The sequence below is a fragment of the Mobula birostris genome, chromosome 2, assembly GCF_030028105.1.
Source record: "Mobula birostris isolate sMobBir1 chromosome 2, sMobBir1.hap1, whole genome shotgun sequence".
Taxonomy (NCBI): Eukaryota; Metazoa; Chordata; class Chondrichthyes; order Myliobatiformes; family Myliobatidae; genus Mobula; species Mobula birostris.
Genome location: NC_092371.1, coordinates 170,517,544 through 170,542,592, shown reverse-complemented (window position 1 = coordinate 170,542,592; position 25,049 = coordinate 170,517,544). Strand labels below are relative to the sequence as shown.

General features: G+C 43.3%; 2 protein-coding genes across 2 annotated transcripts in view; one reads left to right on the top strand and one right to left on the bottom strand.

Annotated features, from left to right (window-relative positions):
* slc17a5 (solute carrier family 17 member 5) overlaps positions 1-1,196 on the bottom strand; it is a 69,322-nt gene extending 68,126 nt beyond the window's left edge. Inside the window, exon 1 of the mRNA XM_072251089.1 lies at positions 1,130-1,196. Coding sequence (XP_072107190.1) covers positions 1,130-1,178 — 49 coding nt within the window. The 5' untranslated portion in view covers positions 1,179-1,196. The remainder of the gene's footprint in view (positions 1-1,129) is intronic.
* A 305-nt stretch (positions 1,197-1,501) lies between these two features.
* Positions 1,502-25,049, top strand: part of elp3 (elongator acetyltransferase complex subunit 3) — a 118,092-nt gene continuing 94,544 nt past the window's right edge. The window contains exons 1-7 of the mRNA XM_072251086.1: positions 1,502-1,574; positions 7,449-7,548; positions 15,990-16,128; positions 17,653-17,723; positions 19,071-19,134; positions 21,913-21,981; positions 23,937-24,091. Coding sequence (XP_072107187.1) covers positions 1,553-1,574; positions 7,449-7,548; positions 15,990-16,128; positions 17,653-17,723; positions 19,071-19,134; positions 21,913-21,981; positions 23,937-24,091 — 620 coding nt within the window. The 5' untranslated portion in view covers positions 1,502-1,552. The remainder of the gene's footprint in view (positions 1,575-7,448; positions 7,549-15,989; positions 16,129-17,652; positions 17,724-19,070; positions 19,135-21,912; positions 21,982-23,936; positions 24,092-25,049) is intronic.

Here is a 25,049-nt window from a genome sequence, read left to right as displayed (position 1 = left end):
GAGCGACAGAGGATGAGAGGTGACCTATAGAGGTGTACAAGACCATGAGAGGCATTGATTGTGTGGATAGTCAGAGGCTTTTTCCCAGGGCTGAAATGGTTGCCACAAGAGGACACAGGTTTAACGTGCTTGGGAGGAGGTACAGAGGAGGTGTCAAAGCTGATGTGCTGTACTATTCTATGCTCTAAATTTTTTACTGAGAGAGCGGTGAGTGCGTGGAATGGGCTGCCGGCAGCAGTGGTGGAGGCAGATACCATAGGGTCTTTTAAGAGACTTTTAGATAGGTGCACGGAGCTTGGTAAAATAGAGAGGTAAAGGTAAGCCTAGTAATTTCTAAGGTAGGGACATGTTCAGCACAACTCTGTGGGCTGAAGGGCCTGTATTGTGCTGTAGGTTTTCTATGTTTCTAATATCCCTCATTGCTCCCTGCAGCAAGGTGTAATATTGGCTCCAGAATAAATTGCGATATTTGGAGTTTGTCTCCAGCACATTCACGGCTGTGTTCAAACAACACAATTCACTCACTGTATGTTTCGACATACATGTGAAAAACACATCTGAATCTGCAAAACCTTGTACATTTATGGATGGGCTAAAATGTTTAAGGTCACATTCATAAGCCGTGTTTGAAAGTAGTGTGCAAAAATTCTGCATGATGAAAATAAAATTCCATCTTGATGAAGGGTCTCGGCCAGAAACATCAACTATTTATTCCCCTCCATTGATGTTGCCTGACCTGCAGCATTTTGTGTGGGTTGCTCAAGATTTGCTACCCACCTGGCTTCATCCTTCCCCTTCTAGCTGTCTTCCCGACCCTTCCCGGCCTTTTTATTCAGACATCTTCCTCCTTTCCTTTTCAGTCCTGAAGGAGGGTCTTGGTCCAAAATGTAAACCGTTTATTGATGCTACCTGACTTGCTGAGTTCCTCCAGCATTGTTTTTTTTCGTTTGTCTGCGTCTGTGTCTGGATTTCCAGCATATGCAGACTTCCTAATGTTAAGATTCTACTACGAAGTATCTTCGGGGGATGTCTACCCTGAATATGTTTAACTCTTCTCTTCGACGGGAGTTCAACGAGATCCTCTCTCACTGCTCTCTGCTGCCCTCCGCCTCTTCGACTACATACTCACCCAGACTCGCTCCTATAGACTCGTATCCTTTCCGCGAACTTGTCTCCATCTTGTTATCAGATTCCTTCCCCTCCGGCCCTTTACCTTTCCTACCCACCTGGCTTCACCTATCACCTTCTAGCTTTTCTTCTTCTCCACCTTTCCTTTCCTTCCCATCCAACCCTCTCCCCGCCCAACCTTTTTTATTCTGGCGTCCATCCCCTTCCTTTCCAATCCCGAAGGAAGATCCTGTCCCGGGCCGGAACCCCAGCTGTCTATTCATTCCCATACTTACCGCAGCCCTGGCCCTGCCCCCGCCCGACGTGCTGCCGGGTACACGTGACCTGCCGCCTCGTCTCCGTCAGCTGTTTTGCGACGGCCTCACAACAGTGCCGCAAAGTGACCTTCTAGTTTACGATAGCTGGATTAGAATCTAAAGCGGGCATGGGGAAGCCTCGGAGGAAAGGTTAGTTTTGATGGTGGTTTGCATACGTGTCTGAGGTACAGAGATAAACCGGGACGGGGGTTGTGGAAGTGAGAGGGGGTGCAGAGATGGACTAGAAGAGGTGACCGGGAAGGAGTTACGGAGATGGACCGGGACAGAGGGTCCGGGAGGGGATACAAAGATGCAAGGGGACAGAGGGTCGGGGAAGGGTACGGAGATGGGCCGAGGCAGAGGTGCTACAGAAATGGGCGGAGATAGGAGGGTGGGGGCTACAAGATGGACCGGAGCATAGGGTCGGGGTTTGCAGAGATGGGCAGATGTCTGGAACAGGCGCTGGAGTTCAGAGTACAGTTGGTCTATTGCATGGACTGGGGATCGGAGCTGAACCAGAGTTAGGCAGGGTGTGGAGTCCCAACACCCCTTTTCTCAGTTCCTCCGCCGCATCCGTGTCCAGGATGAGGGTTTCCTTTCCAAACATCAACGATATACTCCTCCTTCCTCAAAAATATAGTTTCCCTTTCTCCAGCATTGATGCTGTCCTCACCCGCATCTCCTCCATTTCTCCTACAACTGTCTTCACCCCATCGTCCAGCCACCTTAACAGGGATAAAGTTCCTTATTTACCAACCAATTACCCTCTGCATACAGCATATCATTCTCTGCAAATTCCACCAGCTTCAACGGAATCCTTCCACCAAACACATCTTTACCTCTCCACCCACCTCCTAACTCTCTGCTTTCTGCAGAGATTGATTTCTCTGTGATTCCCTAATCTGTTCATCCTTCTCTGGCAAGTGGAAGAAGTACTAGACCTAAACAGGAGGAATTCTGCAGATGCTGGAAGTTCAAGCAACACACATCAAAGTCGCTGGTGAACGCAGCATCTCTAGGAAGAGGTACAGTCGACGTTTCGGACTGAGACCCTTCGTCAGGGCTAACTGAAGGAAGAGCTAGTATGAGATTTGAAGGGGGAGGGGGAGATCTGAAATGATGGGAGAAGACAGGAGGGGGAGGGATGGAGTCAAGAGCTGGACAGTTGATTGGCAAAAGGGATATGAGAGGATCATGAGACAGGAGGCCCAGGGAGAAGGAAAAGGGGGAGGGGGGGAAAACCCAGAGGATGGGCAAGGGGTATAGTCAGAGGGAGAAAAAGGAGAGAGAGAGAAAGAATGTGTGTATATAAATAAATAATGGATGGGGTACGAGGGGGAGGTGGGGCATTAGTAGAAGTTAGAGAAGTCAATATTCATGCCATCAGGTTGGAGGCAACCCAGACGGAATATAAGGTGTTGTTCCTCCAACCTGAGTATGGCTTCATCTTTACAGTAGAGGAGGCCCTGGTACTAGACTTGTCCATTCACCACCTCCCTGATCTCCATTCAGGGCTCTAAACAGTCCTTCCAGGTGAGGCATTACTTCACCTGCAAGCCTGTCAGGGTCATCTACTACATCCAGTGCTCCCTGTGTGGATTCCTCTACATCATTGTGACCTGACGTAGACTGAGAGACCGCTTTGGTGAGAACCTTTGCTCCATCCACAAGAAGCAGGATTTCCCAATAGCCAGCCATTTTAAGTCTAATCCCCTTTTCCATTCTGACATGCTGGTTTGTAGACTCCCCTACTGCAACAGTGATGCCATCCTTGGGTTGGAGAAGCAACACCTTGTATTCTGTCTGGGTAGCCTCCAACCAGATAGCATTAAATCAATTTCTCTAACTTCCTGTAATTCCCCCCCCCCTTCCTTTTTTGTTCTATTCCCCACTCTGTCTCCCTACTCTTCTCAATTTTAAGTCGAGTCAGTATAATTCCTTCCCTTCTTGTCTTACCCACTTCTCGCATCAATCCAACTGTTTTATGCGTTATGTCCATTAGTCCACATGTCTTGTCATAATCCCCCAATTCTTAACCCTCCCCCCACCAAACCCTTAGCTTCTGATTTGCTAAGTGGAAGGTCTATATCCACTTTTAACAGTGATTTTGGCCAAACAATCAACCTGCTCATTTCCCTCAACTCTATGTGCAGGGACTCATAAAAAGCAATTGTGTAGACCGATACTTTAAACATGAAATATACTCTGAAGTGCTTCCAGCAGTAATCTGACACACTGCTAGAATGATTTGTTTTAAGACTAGTCAAAATCGAAAAAGAATTTGAACAAATTATAATTTTGCAAGGACAGATTTCCTCCACCCACTGTAAGCCCAACTCTGCTGTATATACTAATAAAAGGTTAGTAAGATGTTTCTTTATTGTTACCTGGAATTTAGGCATGAAAACAGCCACACTGACATTCCCAGTTAAATTATTTTTTGATCCATCAGTAAAAATGGCTAACATATCGCAGTAATTTTCCTTAACATGTTGATAAGCTAACCGACTCTCAGGCACGTCATGATCCAGGACCATTAAATCCTGCAATCTAAGATCAGCTAAAGTCATTTGAAAAACAACAGTGGGGTTACTGAAAAAGCTACAGTGAGACATATTGCATAATCCAGCAAACCTGTATTCCTAGCATGATAAAAAAAACCCAGCCACCCAAAACTGAAAACACTCTTCTTGTGATGTTCCCAATAGTCTTCCAACACACTTGTAACAGGGTGATCATTCCTCTGCCTCCTCAGATTAATCTAGTATGTTAACAGCAGCTTCAGCCTCCACAACTGTAAGGGTAATTGTCCCATTTCAATCAGTAGAGCCAAAATAGACAACCTTAACTGCACCACAACACAATCTTAAAGCCTGTGCTTGTATCACATCCAGGCATTTTAAATTTGAAGATGAAGCTGATCCATAAGCCACACAGCCATAATCAAGTACAGATCTAATTAAACAAATATAAATGGTCAACAAAGATTTTCATGTAGCACCCCAAGAATGCCCACAGGGACCTGAGGATATTTACATTTTACATTTGTCAATTATCTTACTGATATGGTGCTTCCCTATCAGCTTATTATCCAACCAAATGCTAAAATATCTTACCAATGACACTTCTTCAAGAGTTTGACCATATGATTTCAAATTAAATGCAGCTCTATTGATCCTCTTTGTAAAACACATAACGTGTTTTAGCTACTGAAAGCTTAAAACCTCATCTATCTGCTCACTGTTCCACCTTATTAATTGTGAATTGCACCCTATCTATAGTTAAATTGAAATTTCTATCTCTGATCCATAAAGCTCCATCATCTGCAAAAAGTGATTTATCCACCCCAGTACCTATCTCAGAGAAACTATCTTTTAATCATAATATTAAATAATAAGGGCCACAAATACTGCCTTGTGAGGTCCCATTCTCTATCTCATAGAAGCCTGAATATACCTTACCTGCAAGACTGTCCACTGAAAAAAATTATATAGCCTTCCTCTCACTCCTAATTTCCATAATTTAATCAAAAGACCATCTCTCATCTCCTTTCAGATTACTTCTTCTTTAGCCCTTTACCTTTTCATCCATCAACTTCCAACTGCTCACTTGATGCCCTCTCCCCCACCCACCTACCTTCCACTCACCCGGCTTCACCTATCACATTCAGGCTTGTACTCCCTCCCCCCCCCCCACCTTCTTATTCTAAATTTACCCTCTTCATTCCCATCCTGATGAAGGATCTCAGCCCAAAGTGTTGACTGTTTATTCATTTCCATTGATGCTACCTCATCTGCTGAGTTCCTGAAGCATTTTGTGTGTGTTGTGCTCTCCCTTCAGTTTGGTGTGAATTTTTTTTCTGCTTTGATCTCTAGTCTCCTGGCTGATTTAACACATGGACTTTGCCAGCTCAGGGTGTACTTTCCCCCACCCCAGGGAATTAGATACTACCCTGAATTTAGAGAGGGAAAACCAATGTTATTGATGGCAACTGTAATGCCAGATATCTAAAATTCCAGGATTGGGGCGTCTGCCTCGCAATAGAAGATGAAGTATTAGATTAGCTTTATTTACATAAGAAATGGGAGCAGGAGTAGTCCATCTGGCCTGTTGAGCCTTTTCCACCATTCAATAAGATCATGGCTGATTTGACCATGGACTCATCTCCATCTGCCTGCCTTTCCCCCATAACCCTTCATTCCCTTACTATGCAAAAATCTAACCGACCTTGTTTTAAATATGTTTACTGAGGTAGCCCCTACTGCTTATTTGTCACATGTACAAAGGGACATCTCTTTTAAAATGGAAATGAGGAGGAATTTCTTCAGCCAGAGAGAGATGAATCTGGAATTTGTTGGCACGAAGAGCTGTGGAGGCCAAGTCATTTATTGGTCATATTTAAGGCAGAGATTGATAGTTTCTTGATTAGAAAGGGAGTTAAGGGGAGAAGATGGAAGAAAGGGGTTGATTGATTGGTTGAGTAGATTCAATGGGTCATTGACCGAAATCTCCTTCTATATCTGATGGTCTGAAACAAACCTGGTTCACTGAATTCTTACATGTGATTATTTCTTAACTATCTCCTTGGTTTGTGGGAAATTAGGGACGGTGAATAAATAACAATGATGTTCATGTCTTTTTTTCCCCAAGCCCATTCTTCCACCTTCTCCCCTTAACCCCCTTTCCAATCAAGAAACTATCAGTTTATGCCTTAAATACAACAAATAAATGCCCTGGCCTCCACAGTCCTCTGCGACAACGCATTCCACAGATTCACCCGTCTCTGGCTGAAGAAATTTCATAATCAAATAAATAAAAGTTAGTCCAATCACAAACGAGAACATCTGCACATGCTGGACATCCAAGTAACACACACAAAATGCTGGAGGAGCTCAGCAGGCAAGGCAGCGTCTATGGAAAAGAGTACAGTCGACGTTTCGGGCCAAGACCCTTCATCGGGACTGGAAAAAGGGATGAGTAGTCAGAGTAAATGGTGGAGGGAGGGGAGGAAGATGCACAAAGTGATAACTGAAATCTGGAAGGGGGAGGGGTGAAGTAAAGAGCTGGGAAGTTGATTGGTGAAAGAGATACAGGGCTAGAGAAGGGGGAGTCCAATAGAGAACAGAAGGCCATGGGAAAAAGAAAAAGGGGAGGAGCACCAGGGGGATGTGAGAGGCAGATAAGGGGATAAGGTGAGAGAGGGAAATGGGAATGGTGAAGGGTGGGGGAACATTACTGGAACTTCGAGAAATCAATCTTCATGCCATCAGGTTGGAGGCTACCTGGGTGGAATATAAGGTGTTGCTCCTTTAACCTGAGAGTGGCACTAGAGGAGGTCATAGACTGATATGTCAGAATGGGAATGGCAATTAGAATTAAAATGGGTGGCCACTGGGAAATCCTACCTGTTGTGGTTGACGGAGCAAAGATTTTTAATGAAGTCAGTGACAGCTGTGTTCATTCAGACTCGAAGATGAATCCCTGAATGCTGTCCAGTTCACCAACTCAAAGTCAAAATGAATCAGCTGTGAAGTGAATTGGCAAAGCAGACTCAATGGGCTAAATGGCCTAATTTTGTTCCTATGTCTAATGGTCTCCCTGGTTGAGATCTTATCTTTAGCTTCTATTGGAGCACCTGGGGGAAACCCATACAGTTCTGAGGAGTACGTATAAATGCCATTGCTTGTCAGGGGTTTGTACATTTTCCCCATGACCGTGTGGGTTTATCTGGATGCTCTAGTTTTCTCCCACATTTCAAAGCCATGCTGTACGGGTTAGGATAGGTAAGTTTTTTAGGCACTGGAATCATGGTGACACTTGTGGACTGCCCCCTTCATGTTCACAGACTGTGTTGGTTGTTGACGCAAGCCATGCATTTTGACTGTATGTTTCAATGAGACCAATAAAGCTAATCATTTAATTTTTCATCTAGGACAATCTGCTTACAGTAATGTTACACAGAATTTTCTGTGTCAGCAATGTTTTCTAACAGGAATGTAAATAACCTTTTTAAATCTCCTCCAGTGGAGTTCAGCCATGCTGAACGGATGATGATGACAATTGCTGATATCCTCAAAGAGTTGGTTGAAGCTCATGAGCAAGGGAAGGATGTCAACCTTAACAAGTAAGTATCTACCCTAGACTATTTTAAAGGCCATAGGAGATAAGGTGAAACTTAATGCAAACATTTGGAGGTATTATATTTTGGGAGGGTAAATAAAAGGTAGGATTTACACAGTGTACAGTAGGGCACTGAGGAGTACAGTAGAACAGAGGGAATACTAATCCATAATTCCTTAGAAGTGTCATAACAGATAGATAGATCTGTAAAAGAAAAAGCTTATGACACATTGGTCTTCATAAATCAAAGTATTAAATGTAGGAGTTGGGATGTTATGTTGAAGTTGAAGAAGACGCTGGTGAGACTAAATTTGGAGTATTGTGAGCAGTTCTGGTCACTTACCTACAGGAAAGATAATAATAAGATTGGAAGAGTACAGAGAAAATTTACAAAGATATTGCCAGGACTTGATCTGAATTCAAAGGTTTCAAAGGTATGTTTAATGTTAGAGAAATGTATACAATATACGTCCTGAAATGCTCTTTCTTTGCAAACATCCACGAAAACAGAGGAGTGCCCCAAAGGATGAACGACAGTTAAATGTTAGAACCCCAAAGTCCCCCCAGTTCCCCTCCCTCCCGCATATAAGCAGCAGCAAGCAATGATCCCCCCCTTCCCCCCCACCGGCAAAAAAAAAACATTGGCACCAGCCACCGCGCACTCAAGCATGAGCAAAGCAGCAGTAAAGACACAGACTACATAGTTCACCTGGCATTAGACATATCACAGGCTCGCTCCCTCCCTAGTAAGGGAGAAAGAGGTGTCTGCATTTCACAGCGAGTAGGGAGACATAACAAACAACTCGCTGGTTTACGATGTTAGAAGTCCATTACGTTGCCTTCTTCGAGCTCTGTGCTCAAAGATCTCAAGTCTCTGGGCATAAAGCCGTAGATTGTCTGACTCCCCTGACGTCACACTGGTCTCCTAGTGTAACACCGACCTACAATCCATCCGTCTCCAGAGCCCCGAGATCCTGAGCCTCCAAAGGCGAGCTGAACTCTTAGCCCAAGCCCTTGGCGTGCTGAAAAACGGCCAATTATGAAACCCCGAGAGCGGGTCCCATTCCCACAAAGAACCGTAGTCAGCATGTAACTCCAGGTCAAGGTCTTCAAAAGAAGCCTGAAAGGGAAAAATAGAAATGTTAAAGATGGAAATAGAGCTGTTTCTGAAGATGCAAGCGAAGGAGTCGCCGTTTAGCGCCATCATCACCACTTTGAATTATAGGGAAAGCTGAAATATTTAGGTGAACCTATGAAGGAACTTCTTCATTCAGATGGTGGTGAGAGTGTGGACGAGGGTTCAATTTCAATATTTAATAGAAATTTGGGTAGGTACATGGATGGGAGGGATATGGAGGCCTATGGTCCTGTGGGAGGATGGGTCTAGGCAGAATAACAGTTCAGCGCACAGACTAGATGGGCTGAAGGGCCTTTTTCTCTGCTGTAGAGCTCTATGACTATGGGGGCAGAACTAGGCCATTTGGCCTGTCAAGTCTGCTCCGCTATTCAATCATGGTTGATCTATTTTCCCTTTCAACCCCATTAAAAGCCGATTTAATATTTGTCATAAAACTATCAGAGCCATCTATTTTAATTCAGAATTAGATTATTATCACTATCTTGGATGGTGTGAAATTTGTCATTTTGAAGAAGCAATGCAAATACAAAAAAAGGAAAAAATAAATCGTGCAAAAAAAGGGAATAACTAAAGGAATAAGGATGAGGAGAGGTGACTGTAGAGATTACAAGATGATAAGAGGCATGGATCAAGTAGACAGCTAGAGACTTCACAGGGCAGATACGGCTGATACTGGGGGCATAATTTTAACACAATTGGAAAAAAGTATAGGGAAGATGTCAGAGGTAGGTGTTTTACAAAGAGAGTGGTGGGTGCCTGGAACGTGCATTAGGGACACTTAGGAGACATGTAGGCACATGAACTGAAACTGAAGCACCATGTGAAAGGGAAGGATTAGATCTTAGAGGAGGTTAAAAGGCTGGCCCAACATTGTGGGCTGAAGGGCCTGTATTGTGCTGTAATGTTTTGTGTTCTATAACGGTAGTGTTCATGGACTATTCTGAAATCTGATGGTGGATGGGAAGAAGCTATCCCTGAATCATTGAGTGTGGGACTTCAAGCTCCCTTGCCTCCTCCCTGATCATAGTTACAAGGAGAAGGCATGTCCTGATACTTAGTGATGGAAGCCACCTTCTTTGGGGCACATCCCTCCCACCCCCGAAGATCTCCTCGAAATGGGGAGGTATCGAGAGGTTGGATCTGGGAAGATGCTGCCCTAAAGTGTGTATGCAGTGGGCCTGGTAATTTTGTTTTGATGAAAGGCCCAGATTGATGCCATCTTCCCATGCCCCATTGACTGTCTTCCACCCCACCTTATAAATTTCCTTGCAGTCACTTCTTCCCCAAGCAGCCTTCCATCCTTTACTGCACCCAGTGTGAGACAAGCTGATTTGCCTTCATCTGCAGGTGACCCAGCAAGAGATGAGGAACTGCTGCAGGCTTAATCATGGCTCCAGGACAGTACTCCATGCACCATCAGGCCATGCCACTCACGAACTTGTGCTAATATTATTTAGTGACTGTAGGTGCTATCCTAACCATATATGCTGAGTGCCACGTGTGACTAAATTTTGCACCTTGGCATCAAAGGAACACTGTTTTGTTTAGCTGTCTACTTGTGTATGGTTGAATGACAATTAAACTTGAACTTGAATTGGACTTGCACTATGTAGGCCTTTTACTTCCCCCAGTGGAGCAGACTAGGAGCTTACACAATGCCATGCAGAATTCAGTGCGACTTCTGAACCTGTTGAGTCCATTATTCATTTAGAACAAGGCTGATTTATATCAGGACTTCATTTGCCTGTTTTGGCATACCATCTGAGTAACAAAATTGAAATTGATAGATTTTTGTAATTTTTAATTAACACTCTCCTCAATAGATTTTTGGGGAGGGTGTTTCAGTCTCCACAGCTCCTGTGTGACGACATGCTTCCCAGTATCATGTCAGATGGTGTGAGTTTGGTTTTAAGACCACATTAACTTTTCTCACCTATCCCTTTGAATTTATTTCACTTCAATTCAAAATCATAATTCAAGTTACTTGCCGATACATATTTCTCCAGGTAGCGTTATAGTGCAGCAGTTGGTATGACGCTATGACAGTGCCAGGAACCCAGGTTCACTTCCCACCATTGTCTGTAAGGAGTTTGTACGTTCTCCCCGTGACAATGTGGTTTTCCTCCGGTTTCCAAAGATGTATATGTTACAAGGTTAATTGGCCACATGAATGCAATTTTGTGGTGCGGATTTAATGGGAGGAGAAGGGCCTGTTACCATGCGTTATCTCTGAAATAAAAATGAAATTAACAAATTAATTCTGTACACTTAATGCATTTTTGTATTATATATTATTAATTTATTTATGGTAATATTTTGTTTTATGTGTGCATTTTGAAACAAAGAATGAAGGGACATAGAAAACCTACAGCCAGTAGAGGCCCTTCCGTCCGCAATGCTGCGCCGAACATGTATTTACTTTAGATATTACCTAGGGTTACCCATAGCTCTCTATTTTTCTAAACTTCATGTACCCACCTAGGAGCCTCTGAAAAGACCCTATTGTATCTGCCTCCACCACCGTCGCCGGCAGCCCATTCCATGCACTCACCACTCTCTGTGTAAAAGTAAAACTTACCCCTAACATCTCCTCTGTACCTGCTACCAAGCACCTTAAAATTGTGCCCTCTCGTGTTAGCTATTTCAGCCCTGGGAAAAAGCCTCTGACTATCCACACGATCAGTGCCTCTCATCATCTTGTACCTCTATCAGGTCACCTCTCATCCTCTGTCACTCCAAGGAGAAAAGGCCAAGTGCACTCAACCTATTCTCATAAGGCATGCTCCACAATCCAGGCAACATCCTTTCTGCACCCTTCCTATAGTTTCCACGTTCTTCCTGTGGTGAGGTGACCAGAACTGAGCACAGCACTCCAAGTGGGGTCTGACCAGGGTCCTATATAGTAGTAATAATACCTCTCGGCTCTTGAACTTAATCCCACAATTGATGAAGGCTAATGCACCGTATGCCTTCTTAACCACAGTCAACCTGCACAGCTGCTTTGAGTGTCCTGTGGACTCAGACCCCAAGATCCCACTGATCCTCCACACTGCCAAGAGTCTTACCATTAATTTTCTGCCATCATATTTAACCTACCAAAATGAACCACCTCACACTTATCTGGTTTGAACTCCATCTGCCACTTCTCAGCCCAGTTGTCCCACTGTAACCTTTGAAAGCCCTCCACACTATCCACAAGACCCCCCAACCTTTGTGTCATCAGCAAATTTACTAACCCGTCCCTCCACTTCCTCATCCAGGTCATTTATAAAAGTCACGAAGAGAAGAGGTCCCAGAACAGATCCCTGAGGCACATCACTGGTCACCGACCTCCATGCAGAATATGACCCTTCTATAACCACTATTTGCCTTCTGTGGGCAAGCCAATTCTGGATCCACAAAGCAAGGTCCCCTCAGATCTCATGCCTCCTTACTTTCTCAATAAGCCTTGCATGGGGTACTTTATCAAATGCCTTCTACTGCTGTACCTTCATCAATGTGTTTAGTCACATCCTCAAAACATTCAATCAGGCTCGTAAGGCACGACCTGCCTTTCACAAAGCCATGCTGACTATTCCTAATCATATTAAGCCTCTCCAAATGTTTGTAAATCCTGCCTCTCAGGATCTTCTCCATCAATTTACCAACCTCTGAGGTAAGATCTCACTGGTCTATAATTTCCTGCGCTATCTCTACTCCCTTTCTTGAATAAGGGAACAACATCTGCAACCCTCCAATCCTCCGGAACCTCTCCTGTCTCCATTGATGATGCAAAGATCATTATTAGAGGCTCTGCAATCTCCTCCCTTGCCTCCCGCAGTAGCCTGGGGTATATCTCATCCGGTCCCAATGACTTAACCGACTTGATGCTTTCCAAAAGCTCCAGCACATCCTCTTTCTTAATGTCTATATGCTCAAACTTTTCAGTGCTGTAAGTCGTACCTAGTTTTTTGAGCCTTTCGTAAGCTTTTCTTCTTGACTAGATTTTCTACACCCTTTGTGCACCATGGTTCCTGTACCCTACCATCCTTTCTGTCTCATTGGAACGTACCTATGCAGAATGTCACGCGAGTATCCCCTGAACATTTGCTACATTTCTGCCGTACATTTCCCTGAGAACATCTGCTAATTTATGCTTCCAAGTTCCTGCCTGATAGCTTCATAATTCCCCTTCCTCCAATTAAATGTTTTCCTGACTTGTCTGCTCTGATCCCTTTCCAATGCTGTGGTAAAGGAGATAGAATTGTCATCACTATCTCCAAAATGCTCTCCCACTGAGAGACCTGACACCTGACCAGGTTTATATACATGTACAGTCAGATGACAATAAACTTGGACTTGAAAATTCACTATACTCCATATTCTATGTGTGTTGCTAAGCTGGTTAGATAATTTACAGGTAATTACATAGCTTTGAGCTGTAATCTTTTTTGTCAAGTCTGTCACATCAGAACAGTGGTAGTGTGATTGCTTAGAGTTTGGGCTTGCTTTCAGAAGATCACTGTGTCAGACTGCTCATGTACAATTCTAGCTTTCCTCAGATGGCTTAGGAAATTCTGCTGTCCTTGTTGACCCTCACCAGATTTTGTAGGTACACTGTATATAGCAAGCTTTCTGCGGGGCTGCATCAGAGTGTGTTATGGTGACTACAGTGCCCATGACTGCAAGAAACTGCAGAGTTGTGGATGCTGCTCAGTCCATCCTCCCCTCAAATAACATTGTCTACTCTTTCTACTGCCTTGGCGAAAGCAACCAACTTTATTAAAGATCCCCTCCCAGTCGTTATCTCTTCTCCCTACTTCAAATCAGGTAGAAGTTGAGTATGATGTTGTCCAAAGAGGTTGTCTATTGGAGGGTCCTGAGTTGGCTGTATGGGTTGATACAGGATCCACATATTCTGGCGCACTGGTTTGTGTGGGAGTGGGATTGAGGCTTGAGGTGTCAGGTGATTAGAAACTCAGTCATAGGTTTGTCCCACACAGCAGTCAACTTGTCTGCACTTGGCTCTTCCAGTGTGCTACCGAATGCATTACCCTAAGTGGGAGGAAGTGCAAGTGAAGAGCTGCTTCACCTGAAAGGGCCCTTTTCATCCCTGGATCGATGGAAGTGTAGAGGCTCTTAACTTTCACTTCCTGTCTTACAAAGAAATAAGTTTAAGAAAAAGACTTTGGCAGATGGAGATCACTAATAGTGGTGCAGATGAGCTGCAGACAAACTGTCTTCTAAGGAAACTGAGCTCCACTCAGAGTTTCATATGGGAAGTTGGAACATAATATGTCACTGCAAGTTTTGGATTCTTATCTGCATCTGCTGAACTCACATTCCAGTGGAGTTGAGTGTTGTTACTTTCAAGTTCTTGTTTAAAGTTTTGTGCAAGAAGTCATAGAGCATCACTGCCCGGCTAATTCCACACTCATACTGCCCTCTGAGTGAAGAAGATTGCCCTCAGGTTCCACTTAAATATTTCATCTTTCACCCCTTAACCCATTACTTCTAGTTCTAGTTTCACCCAGCTTCAGTAGAAAAGGCCCGCTTGTGGTAACCCTATCTATAGACCTCCTCATTTTCTGAAGCTCCAAGGAATGAAGTCCTTCATAATTCTTAAATGAAGGCCAAAGTTGCTGATCCAGCTCACCACATTAACATCCAAATTATTAACATAGATGACAAGCAAACATCGGACCCAGAACTGAGGTCCTGATGGAGTACCTGGTAAGGCTCTGAAAATCTGTGCCAACCAACTAGCGGGAATATTCAAGGACATTTTCAGCCTCTCACTGCTACGGGTGAAGTTCCCACTTGCTTCAAAAAGACAATAATTATACCAGTGCCTAAGAAGAATAATGTGGGCTGCCTTAATGACTATCGCCCGGTAGCACTCACATCGACAGTGATGAAATGCTTTGAAAGGTTGGTCATGACTAGGCTGAACTCCTGTCTCAGCAAGGAACTGGACCCATTGTAATTTGCCTATTGCCACAATAGGTCAACGGCAGACGCAATCTCAATGGCTTTCCACACGGCTTTAGACCACCTGGACAACACAAGCACCTACGTCAGGATGCAGTTCATCAGCTATAGCTCAGCATTTAATACCATCATTCCCACAATCCTGACTGAGAAGCTGCAGAACCTGGACCTCTGTACCTCCCTCTGCAACTGGATCCTCGACTTCCTAACCGGAAGACCACAATCTGTGGGGATTGGTGATAACATATCTTCCTTGCTGACAATCAACACTGGCGCACTTCAGGGGTGTGTGCTTAGCCCACTGCTCTACTCTCCATACACCCATGACTGTGGCTAGGCATAGCTCAAATACCATAGATAAATTTGCTGATGATGCAACCATTGTTGGTAAAATCTCAGATGTGACGAGAGGGCGTACAGGAGTGAGATATGCCAACTAGTGGAGTGGTGTCACAGCAACAACCTGGCACTCAACGTCAGTAAGGCGAAAGAGCTGATTGTGAACTTCAGGAAGGGTAAGACGAAGGAACAGATGCCAATCCTCATAGAGGGATCAGAAGTGGAGAGAGTGAGCAGCTTCAAGTTCCTGGGTGTCAAGATCTCTGAGGATCTAACCTGGTCCCAACATATTGATGTAGTTATAAAGAAGGGAAGACAGCAGCTATACTTTATTAGGAGTTTGAAGAGATTTGGCATGTCAACAAATACATTCAAAAACTTCTATAGATGTACCGTGGAGCACATTCTGACAGACTGTATCACTGTCTGGTATGGAGTGGCTACTGCACAGGACCGAAAGATGCTGCAGAAGGTTGTAAATCTAGTCAGCTCCATCCTGGGCACTAGCCTACAAAGTACCCAGGACATCTTCAGGGAACCGTGTCTCAGAAAGGCAGTGTCCATTATTAAAGACCTCCAGCACCCAGGGCATGCCCTTTTCTCACTGCTACCATCAGGAAGGAGGTACAGAAGCCTAAAGGCACACACTCAGCGATTCAGGAACAGCCTCTTCCCCTCTGCCATCCAATTCCTGTTTAATATACAGTATTTCTGTTTTTGCACTTTTTTAAATCTATTCAATATACGTATACTATAATTGATCTACTTGTTTATTTTTTATTATTTTTATTTAATTTATTATTATTTTTCTCTGCTAGATTATGTATTGGACTGAACTGCTGCTGCTAAGTTAACTAATTTCACATCACATGCCAGTGATAATAAACCTGATTCTGATACCTGCAGCACTCCACTAATCACATGCCTCCAGTCAGAGAGGCAGCCATCTATTACCATTAAGTCTATTAATGATGTTTTCTTCATTTTATTTTAAAAAGAGTGAAAACAAAGATTGCCTCAAAGTATGGACTGACCTCACAGCCCAGGCTTGTGGACATCATCGCAGCTGTGCCTCCTCAGTACAAAAAGGTGCTGGTGCCAAAACTGAAAGCAAAACCTGTACGGACAGCCAGCGGGGTAAGGATTTGTTATGGTGCAAACAAAGAAGTACAAAAGCATGCAAGGAGAGCAACTCCTGCTGTCTGAATTATTAAATGGCTGAAACAGAGGTTTATTTTGTTTAACCAATGTGAGTGACTTCACAGTTTGTATGCCTGTTTCCGTCTTTCTGTTTGTTATCGTCTTTGATTACTCGAGTTTCCATTTTTATGAACATTTACTTTCTGGACCCAGCAATCAGATTGCTAACTCTCCCTTCCTCAAAAACAAAAAAGTACGCTGCCTGATTCACTGTATTTTCATTCACATTGAGATTCAGGAAAAGTTTGATCCCCTCTCTGGTAAAATCCATCTGTCTGTCTGTTGAGGGGTTAACAAGAGGACGGAGAGGGTAGAGCACATGTATTTACATGGATCTTGGAACTCTGTCCCGGCACTTATCCCTGCAAGTAGGATAAAAGCTACACTCACCACTACACCGCTTCCCTCATCACCATTTAGGCCCCCAAACAGTCCTTTCTGATGAGGCAACACTTCACCTATGAGTCTTTCAGGTTCGTCTGCTGTATCTGGTATGCCAATGTGGCCTCCTCTGCATCAGTGAGACCTGACATAGATTGGGGGATGGCCTTGTCGAGGACCTTTGCTCAGTCCACCACAACAGGCAGGATTTCTCAGTGGCTCCCCATTTCAACTCATGGCCCAATCCCATTTCAACATTTCTGTCCATGTTAAGGCCACACTCTGGTTGCAGGAGCAGCACCTCATATTCTGTCTTGGTAGCCTCCATCCTGATGGCACGAACATTAATTTCTCTAACTTCTGGTAATTTCTCCACACTCCCCCTTCTCCCTTTTTCTATTCCCCATTCTGGCTCCCCTCTCATCCCTTCTTCTCAACTGCCCATCATCTCCCTCTGCTGCCCCTCGCCTTCCCTTTCTTCCATTGTCCATTGTCCATTCCTTCTTCTTCAACCCTTTACCTCTTCCATTTATCACCTCCCAGCTTCTTACTGCATCCCCTACCCCACCCACACACCTTCCCCCTCACTGGGCCTTACCCTTCACTTGTTAGCTTGTACCCCTTTTCCTCTCTGCCATCTTATTCTGGTTTATAAGCCCTTTCTTTCTAGTCCTGATGAAGGGTCTTGGCCCAAAATGTTGACTGTTTATTCCTCTCTGTAGACACTGCCTGATCTGTTGAGTTCCTGCAGCATTTTGTATGTGTTGCACGGATATTGAGTTAATACTTCCTTCTGAAGGGAGTAGTTACTAAAATGGCTTGCCATCTACGCCGTCTGATCTCTCCACCCTGTTACCTTTTGACTTCATTTCGAATTTTCAGCAGTTTTCCTTCTGCTTTAAATTCTTCGATTGACAGTTGCTCTTCATTTTTGTGTAGGGATGAGATTCCAACGTGATGGGGATGATTAAATCTTTGGCTGGGTTACTGGATTTTAATTTTGAGCCATCATCCGCTCCTGTAAAAGTCTAACTTGAGCTGCTGTTTGTTTCTCATGAGCTCTCTCTCCTCTCTCAATAGATTGCTGTGGTTGCAGTGATGTGTAAACCACACCGATGTCCTCACATCACCTTCACGGGAAACATTTGTGTGTAAGTACCACACTGTGAATGTAAAGGTTGTTTGCACCTGCACCAACTCTTACATTCAACTTACTTGTCAGAGCTTTGTATTTGAAACTCGAAAAGTCGGGCACTCCATTAATGATTAGAGTGCTCAGTATTAAATGTTAAAGTCCAGAACTCCCTGGGCTGGAAGTTGCTAGATAATGCCAGTAGTTTGGTGCTAAATTGCTGACATTATGCAATTCATGAGCAAATGGGATTCTGGCCTGTATGAATAAAGCAGGCCAAGAGCTGTGCAAAGCCTATATGCGACACTGCCTAGTCCCAGTTGATGTATTTTGCCAAAAACACAAGAGATTCTGCAAATGCTGGGAAATCCAGAGTAACACACTCAAAATGTTGGAGGAACTCAGCAGGTCGTGCAGCATCTATGGAGAGGAATAAAGAGTCTACGTTTTGGGCTGAGACCCTTCATCGGAACTGATGTATGTATAAGTCCTGATGAAGGGTCTCGGCCCAAAACTTAGAGTCTTTCTATAAATGCTGCCTGGCCTGCTGAGTTCCTGGAGCATTTTAGTGTGTTATGCCCAATAGTTAGAATTTTTTCTGTCCTCATTAGAAAGAATACAAAAGCTTTGGAGAGACTTTAACATAGATTTACTTGATTTAGCTTGGGATCTGGGATTTAGTCCATGGATAGATTATAGGAACTAGGTTTCTCTTTGGAGTAGAAGGTTTATAAAATCATGAAATGTTTGAATGATTAAGCCAAGCAAAGTAAGTTCTGATGACTGAAAGCACTAACAGGGAGTTTTATGGTGGTCTGCCAGAAAGCTGAAGTGACATGATTTACTGGTAAATGCAGACATTCCATCAACGAGGAGGGTTAGGAGCCTAAAGACATATCCTCAGCTTTTTAGGACAGCTCCTTCCCCTCCGCCATCATATTTCTGAATGGACAATTAACCAACCCATGAACATTGCCTTACTACTTGTGCTCTCTTTTTGCACTACTTATTTAATTTATTTTTAAAATATATCTCTTACTATAATTTATAGTACTAACCCTAACCCTGTACGTCTTTGGAATGTGAGAGGAAATCCATGTGGTCATGAGGAGAATATACAAACTCATTACAGACAGCAGTGGGAACTGAGCCCCGATCAATTTTACAACTGGTGCTGTAAAGCCTTGTGCTAACCGCTGTGCTAACATGTTGCCTCAAGATGATTCAATTACAGAACTGGCTACTTTAATTGAGCAGAGAGCCACAGGAAATAGATAATAAATTGCAGTGAGCAGAAGTACCAAAGCAGTCATATAACTTCTTTCCATTTTATAGAGGGGTTTAAATCTTGTTTTGTTAATTCTAGGTACTGCCCTGGAGGCCCAGACTCTGACTTTGAATATTCAACCCAGTCTTACACAGGATATGAGGTAAGAGAGCCTTTGGGGCTGCCAGTTTATTGTTGCTCAGTGATCAATACTTGATTGATGGCTGCTTTGATTGGCAGCCTCTTGGGATTAAGCCTTCCCTTAGCTAGAAAATCAAAGCTACCAATTCCAGCCAAGAACTTTAAAAAAAAATCCTGAGCAAGATACATCAGATTTGCAATTAGAATTAACTGTATAATCTAAAATCTCATTGAGGATCTGATCATGAGCACCACAGAAACTTAGCTTTGTGTTTCCACTGTTACGAAAACATTTCAGGAATAGGTTCCTCACAGAGTTTGCTATGTCTACTTGGCAGGACTAGAGGGACAGAGTTCTAGAGAGAAGGTGGACTTCATTCCTTGGTGTGTAGGAGACTGAAAGGTGATCTTATTGAGGTGTATGAGCTCAAGAAGGACATAGAAAAGGTGACTGTCTTTCTTTAGTTTGGAGAATCCAAAACTGGAGGCAAAATGCTTAAATCAAAATTCAAAGTAAGTTTATTATCAAAGTATATATCACTATATCCAACCATGAGGTTCATTTTCTTGTGGACATTCACAGTAGAACAAAGAAGTACAATAGAATTAATGAAAAACTACAAACAAGGAAAGACGGACAAACAACCGATGTGCAAAAGAAGGTAAACTGTGCAAATACAAAAGGAACAAATTAACAATGACAATAAATAGTAAATAAATAATCCAAACACAGGGAGTAAATAAATAATACTGAGAATATGAGTTGTAGAGTCCTTGGACGAGAGTCCATAGGTTTCGGAATCAGTTTAGTCTTAAGGTGAGTGAAGTTTTCCACGCTGGTCCTGCAGCCTGATGGTTAACAGTGAGAGGGGAACTTGAGGGTCAATTTTTTGTAAACTAAGGTGGAATGAGCAGCCAGAGGAAGGATTGAAGCAGGTAGAATAATAACTTTTAAAAGACATTTGGTCAGGTACATGGATTGGAAAGGTTTGGAAAGTGATAGTCCTGACACTGGCAAATGGGGCTAGTCTGAATGGCGCATCCTGGTCAGCAATGGCCCAAAATACCCTAATGCTGTATGACTTTTTAACTGTATCAGTACATCATTCCAGGGGCAAGATTTCACAGGTGTTGCCCTTGAATCATTATATGCACTGGTAGAGTACACTTATTTTTTAATCCTTCAGTGATGACTGTAGCCATTTCTCAATACCTCACTGTGTGAGATATTACAAGAAGGTTCCTTTCATGCATGTGCTATCTGTCCACATAGTTGCCCCTTTAATCTTGTGCTCTTTGCCCCTCAGTACTCTTTTTATTTTTTCTTCCTCCATTGTTACATGTTTCATTAAGGCACTGATGATAGAGAGAAAGTTTTGGAAACATTGTTTTTTCTGTAGGAAGAGAAAGATTAGCTTCATTTGTCACATGTGCATCAAAACATACAGTAAATGCATCATTTTTATCAAATCAAATCAGCAAGGATTGTGCTGGGCAATTCACAAATACTGTTATGCTTCTGGCACCGACATAGAATGCCCACATTTCACTAACCCTAATGCATACATCTGGAATGTGGGAGGAAACCCACACAGTCACGGTGAGAAGGTACAAACTCCTTACAGACAATAACAGCAAGAATTGTGCTCCGATTTTACAGCTGACGCTGTAAAGCCTTCCGCTATCTGCTACCTTACTGAGCCTCACTGAGAAATGGAGATCACTACTGGCGAAAACTGTGGCGCAGTGTAAACAATACCATTAAATAGCTGTTAAATTGAGATAAGCATTACAGCCTAACATGGCTTGTTGGTGTTAACCCATGTTTCCACCTGTCCATTAATAATAAAAACAGAAAATGCCACAAAGACTCAGCAGGTCAGGCAGCACTGGTGGAAAGAGAAATGTTAATGCTTCAGGTCTAACTTGTTTAAATGCTTGTTCCTGTCTTTCTGAATCAGATTGCAAGACCCTGCAATGGATAGTGAGGACTGCTGAAAACATCTTCGGTGTCTCTCTTCCTCCCCTCACTCAGGACATACAGTATATCAGTAGCACTACCTGCATTGTCAAAGACTCCTCCCATCCTTCCTATAATCTCTTTGACCTCCTGCTGTCAGGCAGAAGGTACCACAGCATAAGAACTAGGACTCTCAAACTAAGTGAAAGCTTTTTCCCCCCCGACTGTTAAACTTCTTAACACCCTGTTGCCATCCTATATACGTGTACACCTTCTCTGTAAGCTCTGCTGCCCCCTCCACCCCACTCTCCAACTCACAAGACACATTCTCATTCTGCACTGGTCACGTTTCTTTTGTTGCTCCTGTTTCAATATTTATGTGACTGCTTTTTATTTATATAATGCTGCAAGTAACATTTTACTGTGTCATGTAAACACACACTTGCACTTTGTATCAACCTGTCAGTCTTCAGGCCACACCACCCAGGGACTAGTGCTAATATTATTTTGGGTTTGTGTGTGCTGGAGCGTAACTAAATGTGCTGTGTGTGACTATGTGTACTGTGTTTGCACCTTGGCCCCAGGGGAATGATGTTTCATTTAGCTGTATGGTTGAATAACAATAAACTTGAACTTGATGTAGGATCCCTGATCTGAAATGTTAACAGTTTCTCTTTCCACTGTTGATGCCTGAACAGTGTTCACAGAAAATTCTGCTTTTTGTTTCACATTTCCAGCATCGGCAACTTTTGCTGATTCCCACCTTGCCATTATTTTCTTATTGTCTTTGGAACTTGATTTGGCTTCGTTTACATCTTTCCCATTATTTCCTTTAAACAGCCTACCTCAATGCGAGCTATACGTGCCAGATATGACCCTTTCTTACAGACAAGGCACCGTGTGGAGCAGGTACGTGGAGTGAGAGACCAGTTGTAATGTCATACTTGGTTGGTTTGTTTATTATTATTGTCACGTACTGAGATACAATACATGGCTTGCATACTGTTTGTACAGATCAATCCATTACACAGTGCTTTGAGGTAAAACAAGAACAATGCAAAATAAAATGTAAAAGCCACAGCGAAATTACAGTGCAGGTAAACAACAAAACGTAAGGACATAACGAGGTGGACTGTGAGGTCAAGACTCCTTATTGTAATGTGTAACCTTTCAATAATCTTATAACAGTGGGATAGAAGTTGTCCTTGAGCCTGGTCGTACGTACTTTTACAAACGTTTGTAGGTTTTTATATCTTCTGCCAATGGAAGAAGGAAGAAGAGAGAATGTCTGGGGTGGGGTGGGGGTGGGGTCTTTGATTATGCTGGCTACATTACTGAGGCAATGAGAAGTAGAGTCCTGGTTCATGGAGACTGGCTTCCATAACGTTTTGAGTTGTGTCCACAACTCTCTGCAATTTCTTCTGGCCACATGCAGAGCAATTTCCATGCCAAATCATGATGCAACCAGACAGAGTGCATCAATAAAAATTCGTAAGAGTTGGTGGGGACATGCCAAATTTCTTTAGCCCCCTGAGGAAATAGAGGTGTTGGTGAGTCTTCTTCACCATGACATCAACATGGTTAGACTAGGACAGGCTATTGGTGATATTTACTCCTAAGAACTTGAAACTCTCAATTTCAATATAGTTGATATAGACGGGAATATGTACTCTGTTCCCCCTCCGCCCCCTTTTCTGAAGTTAATGACCAGATGGACTTTTGACTTCAAAATCTACCTCATTATGACTAGACACATTATTGTTTACCTGCACTGCTGTTACACTTTATTCTACATTGTTATTGTTTTTCCTTGTACTACCTCAATGCACTGTGTACAAATTGATCTGAATGAACAATATGGCAACACAAGCTTTTCACTGTATCTAGGTACATGTGACAATAATTAACAATTTTCAATACGAATGACCACTTCTTTTGTCTTGCTGACATTGAGGGAAAGTTGTCGTCATGATACCATGCCACTAAGCAGTATATCTCCTTCCTGTTCCTAAGTTTCTCCTTCCTATAAACCATAAGACATAGGAGCAGAATTAGGTCATTGGACCCATCGAGTCTGCACTACCATTCCATTATGGCTGATTTATTTTCCCTGTCAACCCCATTCTGCTTTCTCCCTGTAACATTTGGTACCCTCACTAATCAAGAACCTATCAACCACCGCCTTAAATATACCCAATGACTTGGTTTCCACAGCTGCCCATGGCAGTGAATTCCACAGATTCACCCCCCCTCTGGCTAAAGAAATTCCACCTCATCTCTGTTCTAGAAGGATGTTCTAATCTGAGAGGATGTGCCCTCTCTACATCCACTCGATCTTCGCCTTTCCATATATTCTGACTCATCATTATTCCAGATACTTGAGTATAAGTGTGATCTGGATATACATAGAATTGTTTTTTTTTAATGATTTTCCTCTAAGTGATGTCACTCTTCTCTCACCCCAAAACTAGATCTTCCTTTTCCACCCTCTTCGGCTAAGCTTATTGACCATGATTTCATTTTCTCCCGCCTGTCTTGCTCGGTCCATCAAGCAGCCCTCCATGATCACCCTCCATTTTCTCTACTGTCTCCACCCCCGTCATTTGATTAGTATAACCTTGGGAGATCCCATAAATGCTTCTTCAGGAAGCTGGAAAAGCTTGGCCAAGGGTACCATTGAAAAAGTGGTTGTGATAGGATGTGGGATTCAGTTTTTTTGTGAATGTGAATCTTGGGAAAAGTGAGCCAGTATAACTGAAGCCTGTTTCATTGAAGTCTTTTTAGCCTTAGCCACATAGAGGAAGTTAGGTTGTTTTTGGTTGAACTAACTCATTATGACAATTTACTCTGTCTGATCCATTTAGCTGAAACAATTGGGGCATAGTGTGGACAAAGTCGAGTTCATTGTGATGGGTGGGACATTCATGGCACTCGGAGAGGAGTATAGGGATTACTTCATCCGGAGCCTACATGATGCCCTGTCTGGGCACTCCTCCAACAGCGTGGCAGAGGCTGTCAAGTAAGTGTCATAGAGTATTAGAAATAGGCCTTTCAGCCCATCCAGCACATACTGACCTAGTCACATCCTTCCAAACCCCTGTCATCCTTGTATCAGCATTACAGGTAATCATCACACATAACTAAACTGCTATGATACCATTGTACTTGTCTCAATCACTACAAGATTCAAGCTTATTTGTCATGTGTACGTCAAAACATACAGTGAAATGCATCATTTGCATGAACATCGAGGAGGAGCAATATCCTTGCAGGTAGGTTTGCTAGCATGACTCAGGAGGGTTTAAACTAATTTGCAGGTGGGATGGGACCCAGAGCAATAGAGCAGTGAAAGAAGTGCATGGAGTAAAGCCAGATCTAACATATAGAGAGGCTTTGAGGAAAGAGAAGCTGAATAAAGGGTCTAATTTAGTAAGGTAGAAGAGCTAAAGTGCATGTACTTCAATGCAAGAAGCATCAGGAACAAAGGTGATGAACTGAGAGCTTGGATACATACATGGAATTATGATGTAGTGGCCCTTACAGAGACTTGGCTGGCACCAGGGCAGGAATGGATTCTCAATATTCCTGGATTTCAGTGCTTTAAAAGGGATAGAGAGTGGGGAGAAAGGGGAGGAGGGGTGGCATTACTGGTCAGGGATACTACTACAGCTACAGAAAGGGTGGGTAATGCAGCAGGATCCTCTTTTGAGTCAGTATGGGTAGAAGTCAGGAACAGGAAGGGAGCAGTTACTCTATTGGGAGTATTCTACAGGCCCCCTGGTAGCAGCAGAGATACCGAGGAGCAGTTTGGGAGGCAGATTTTGGAAAGGTGCAAAAATAACAGGGTTGTTATCATGGGTGACTTTTAACTTCCCTAATATTGATTGGCACTTGATTAGTTCCAAGGGTTTGGACAGGGCAGGGTTTGTTAAGTGTGTCCAGGACGGATTCCTGTCACAGCATGTTGACAGGCTGAC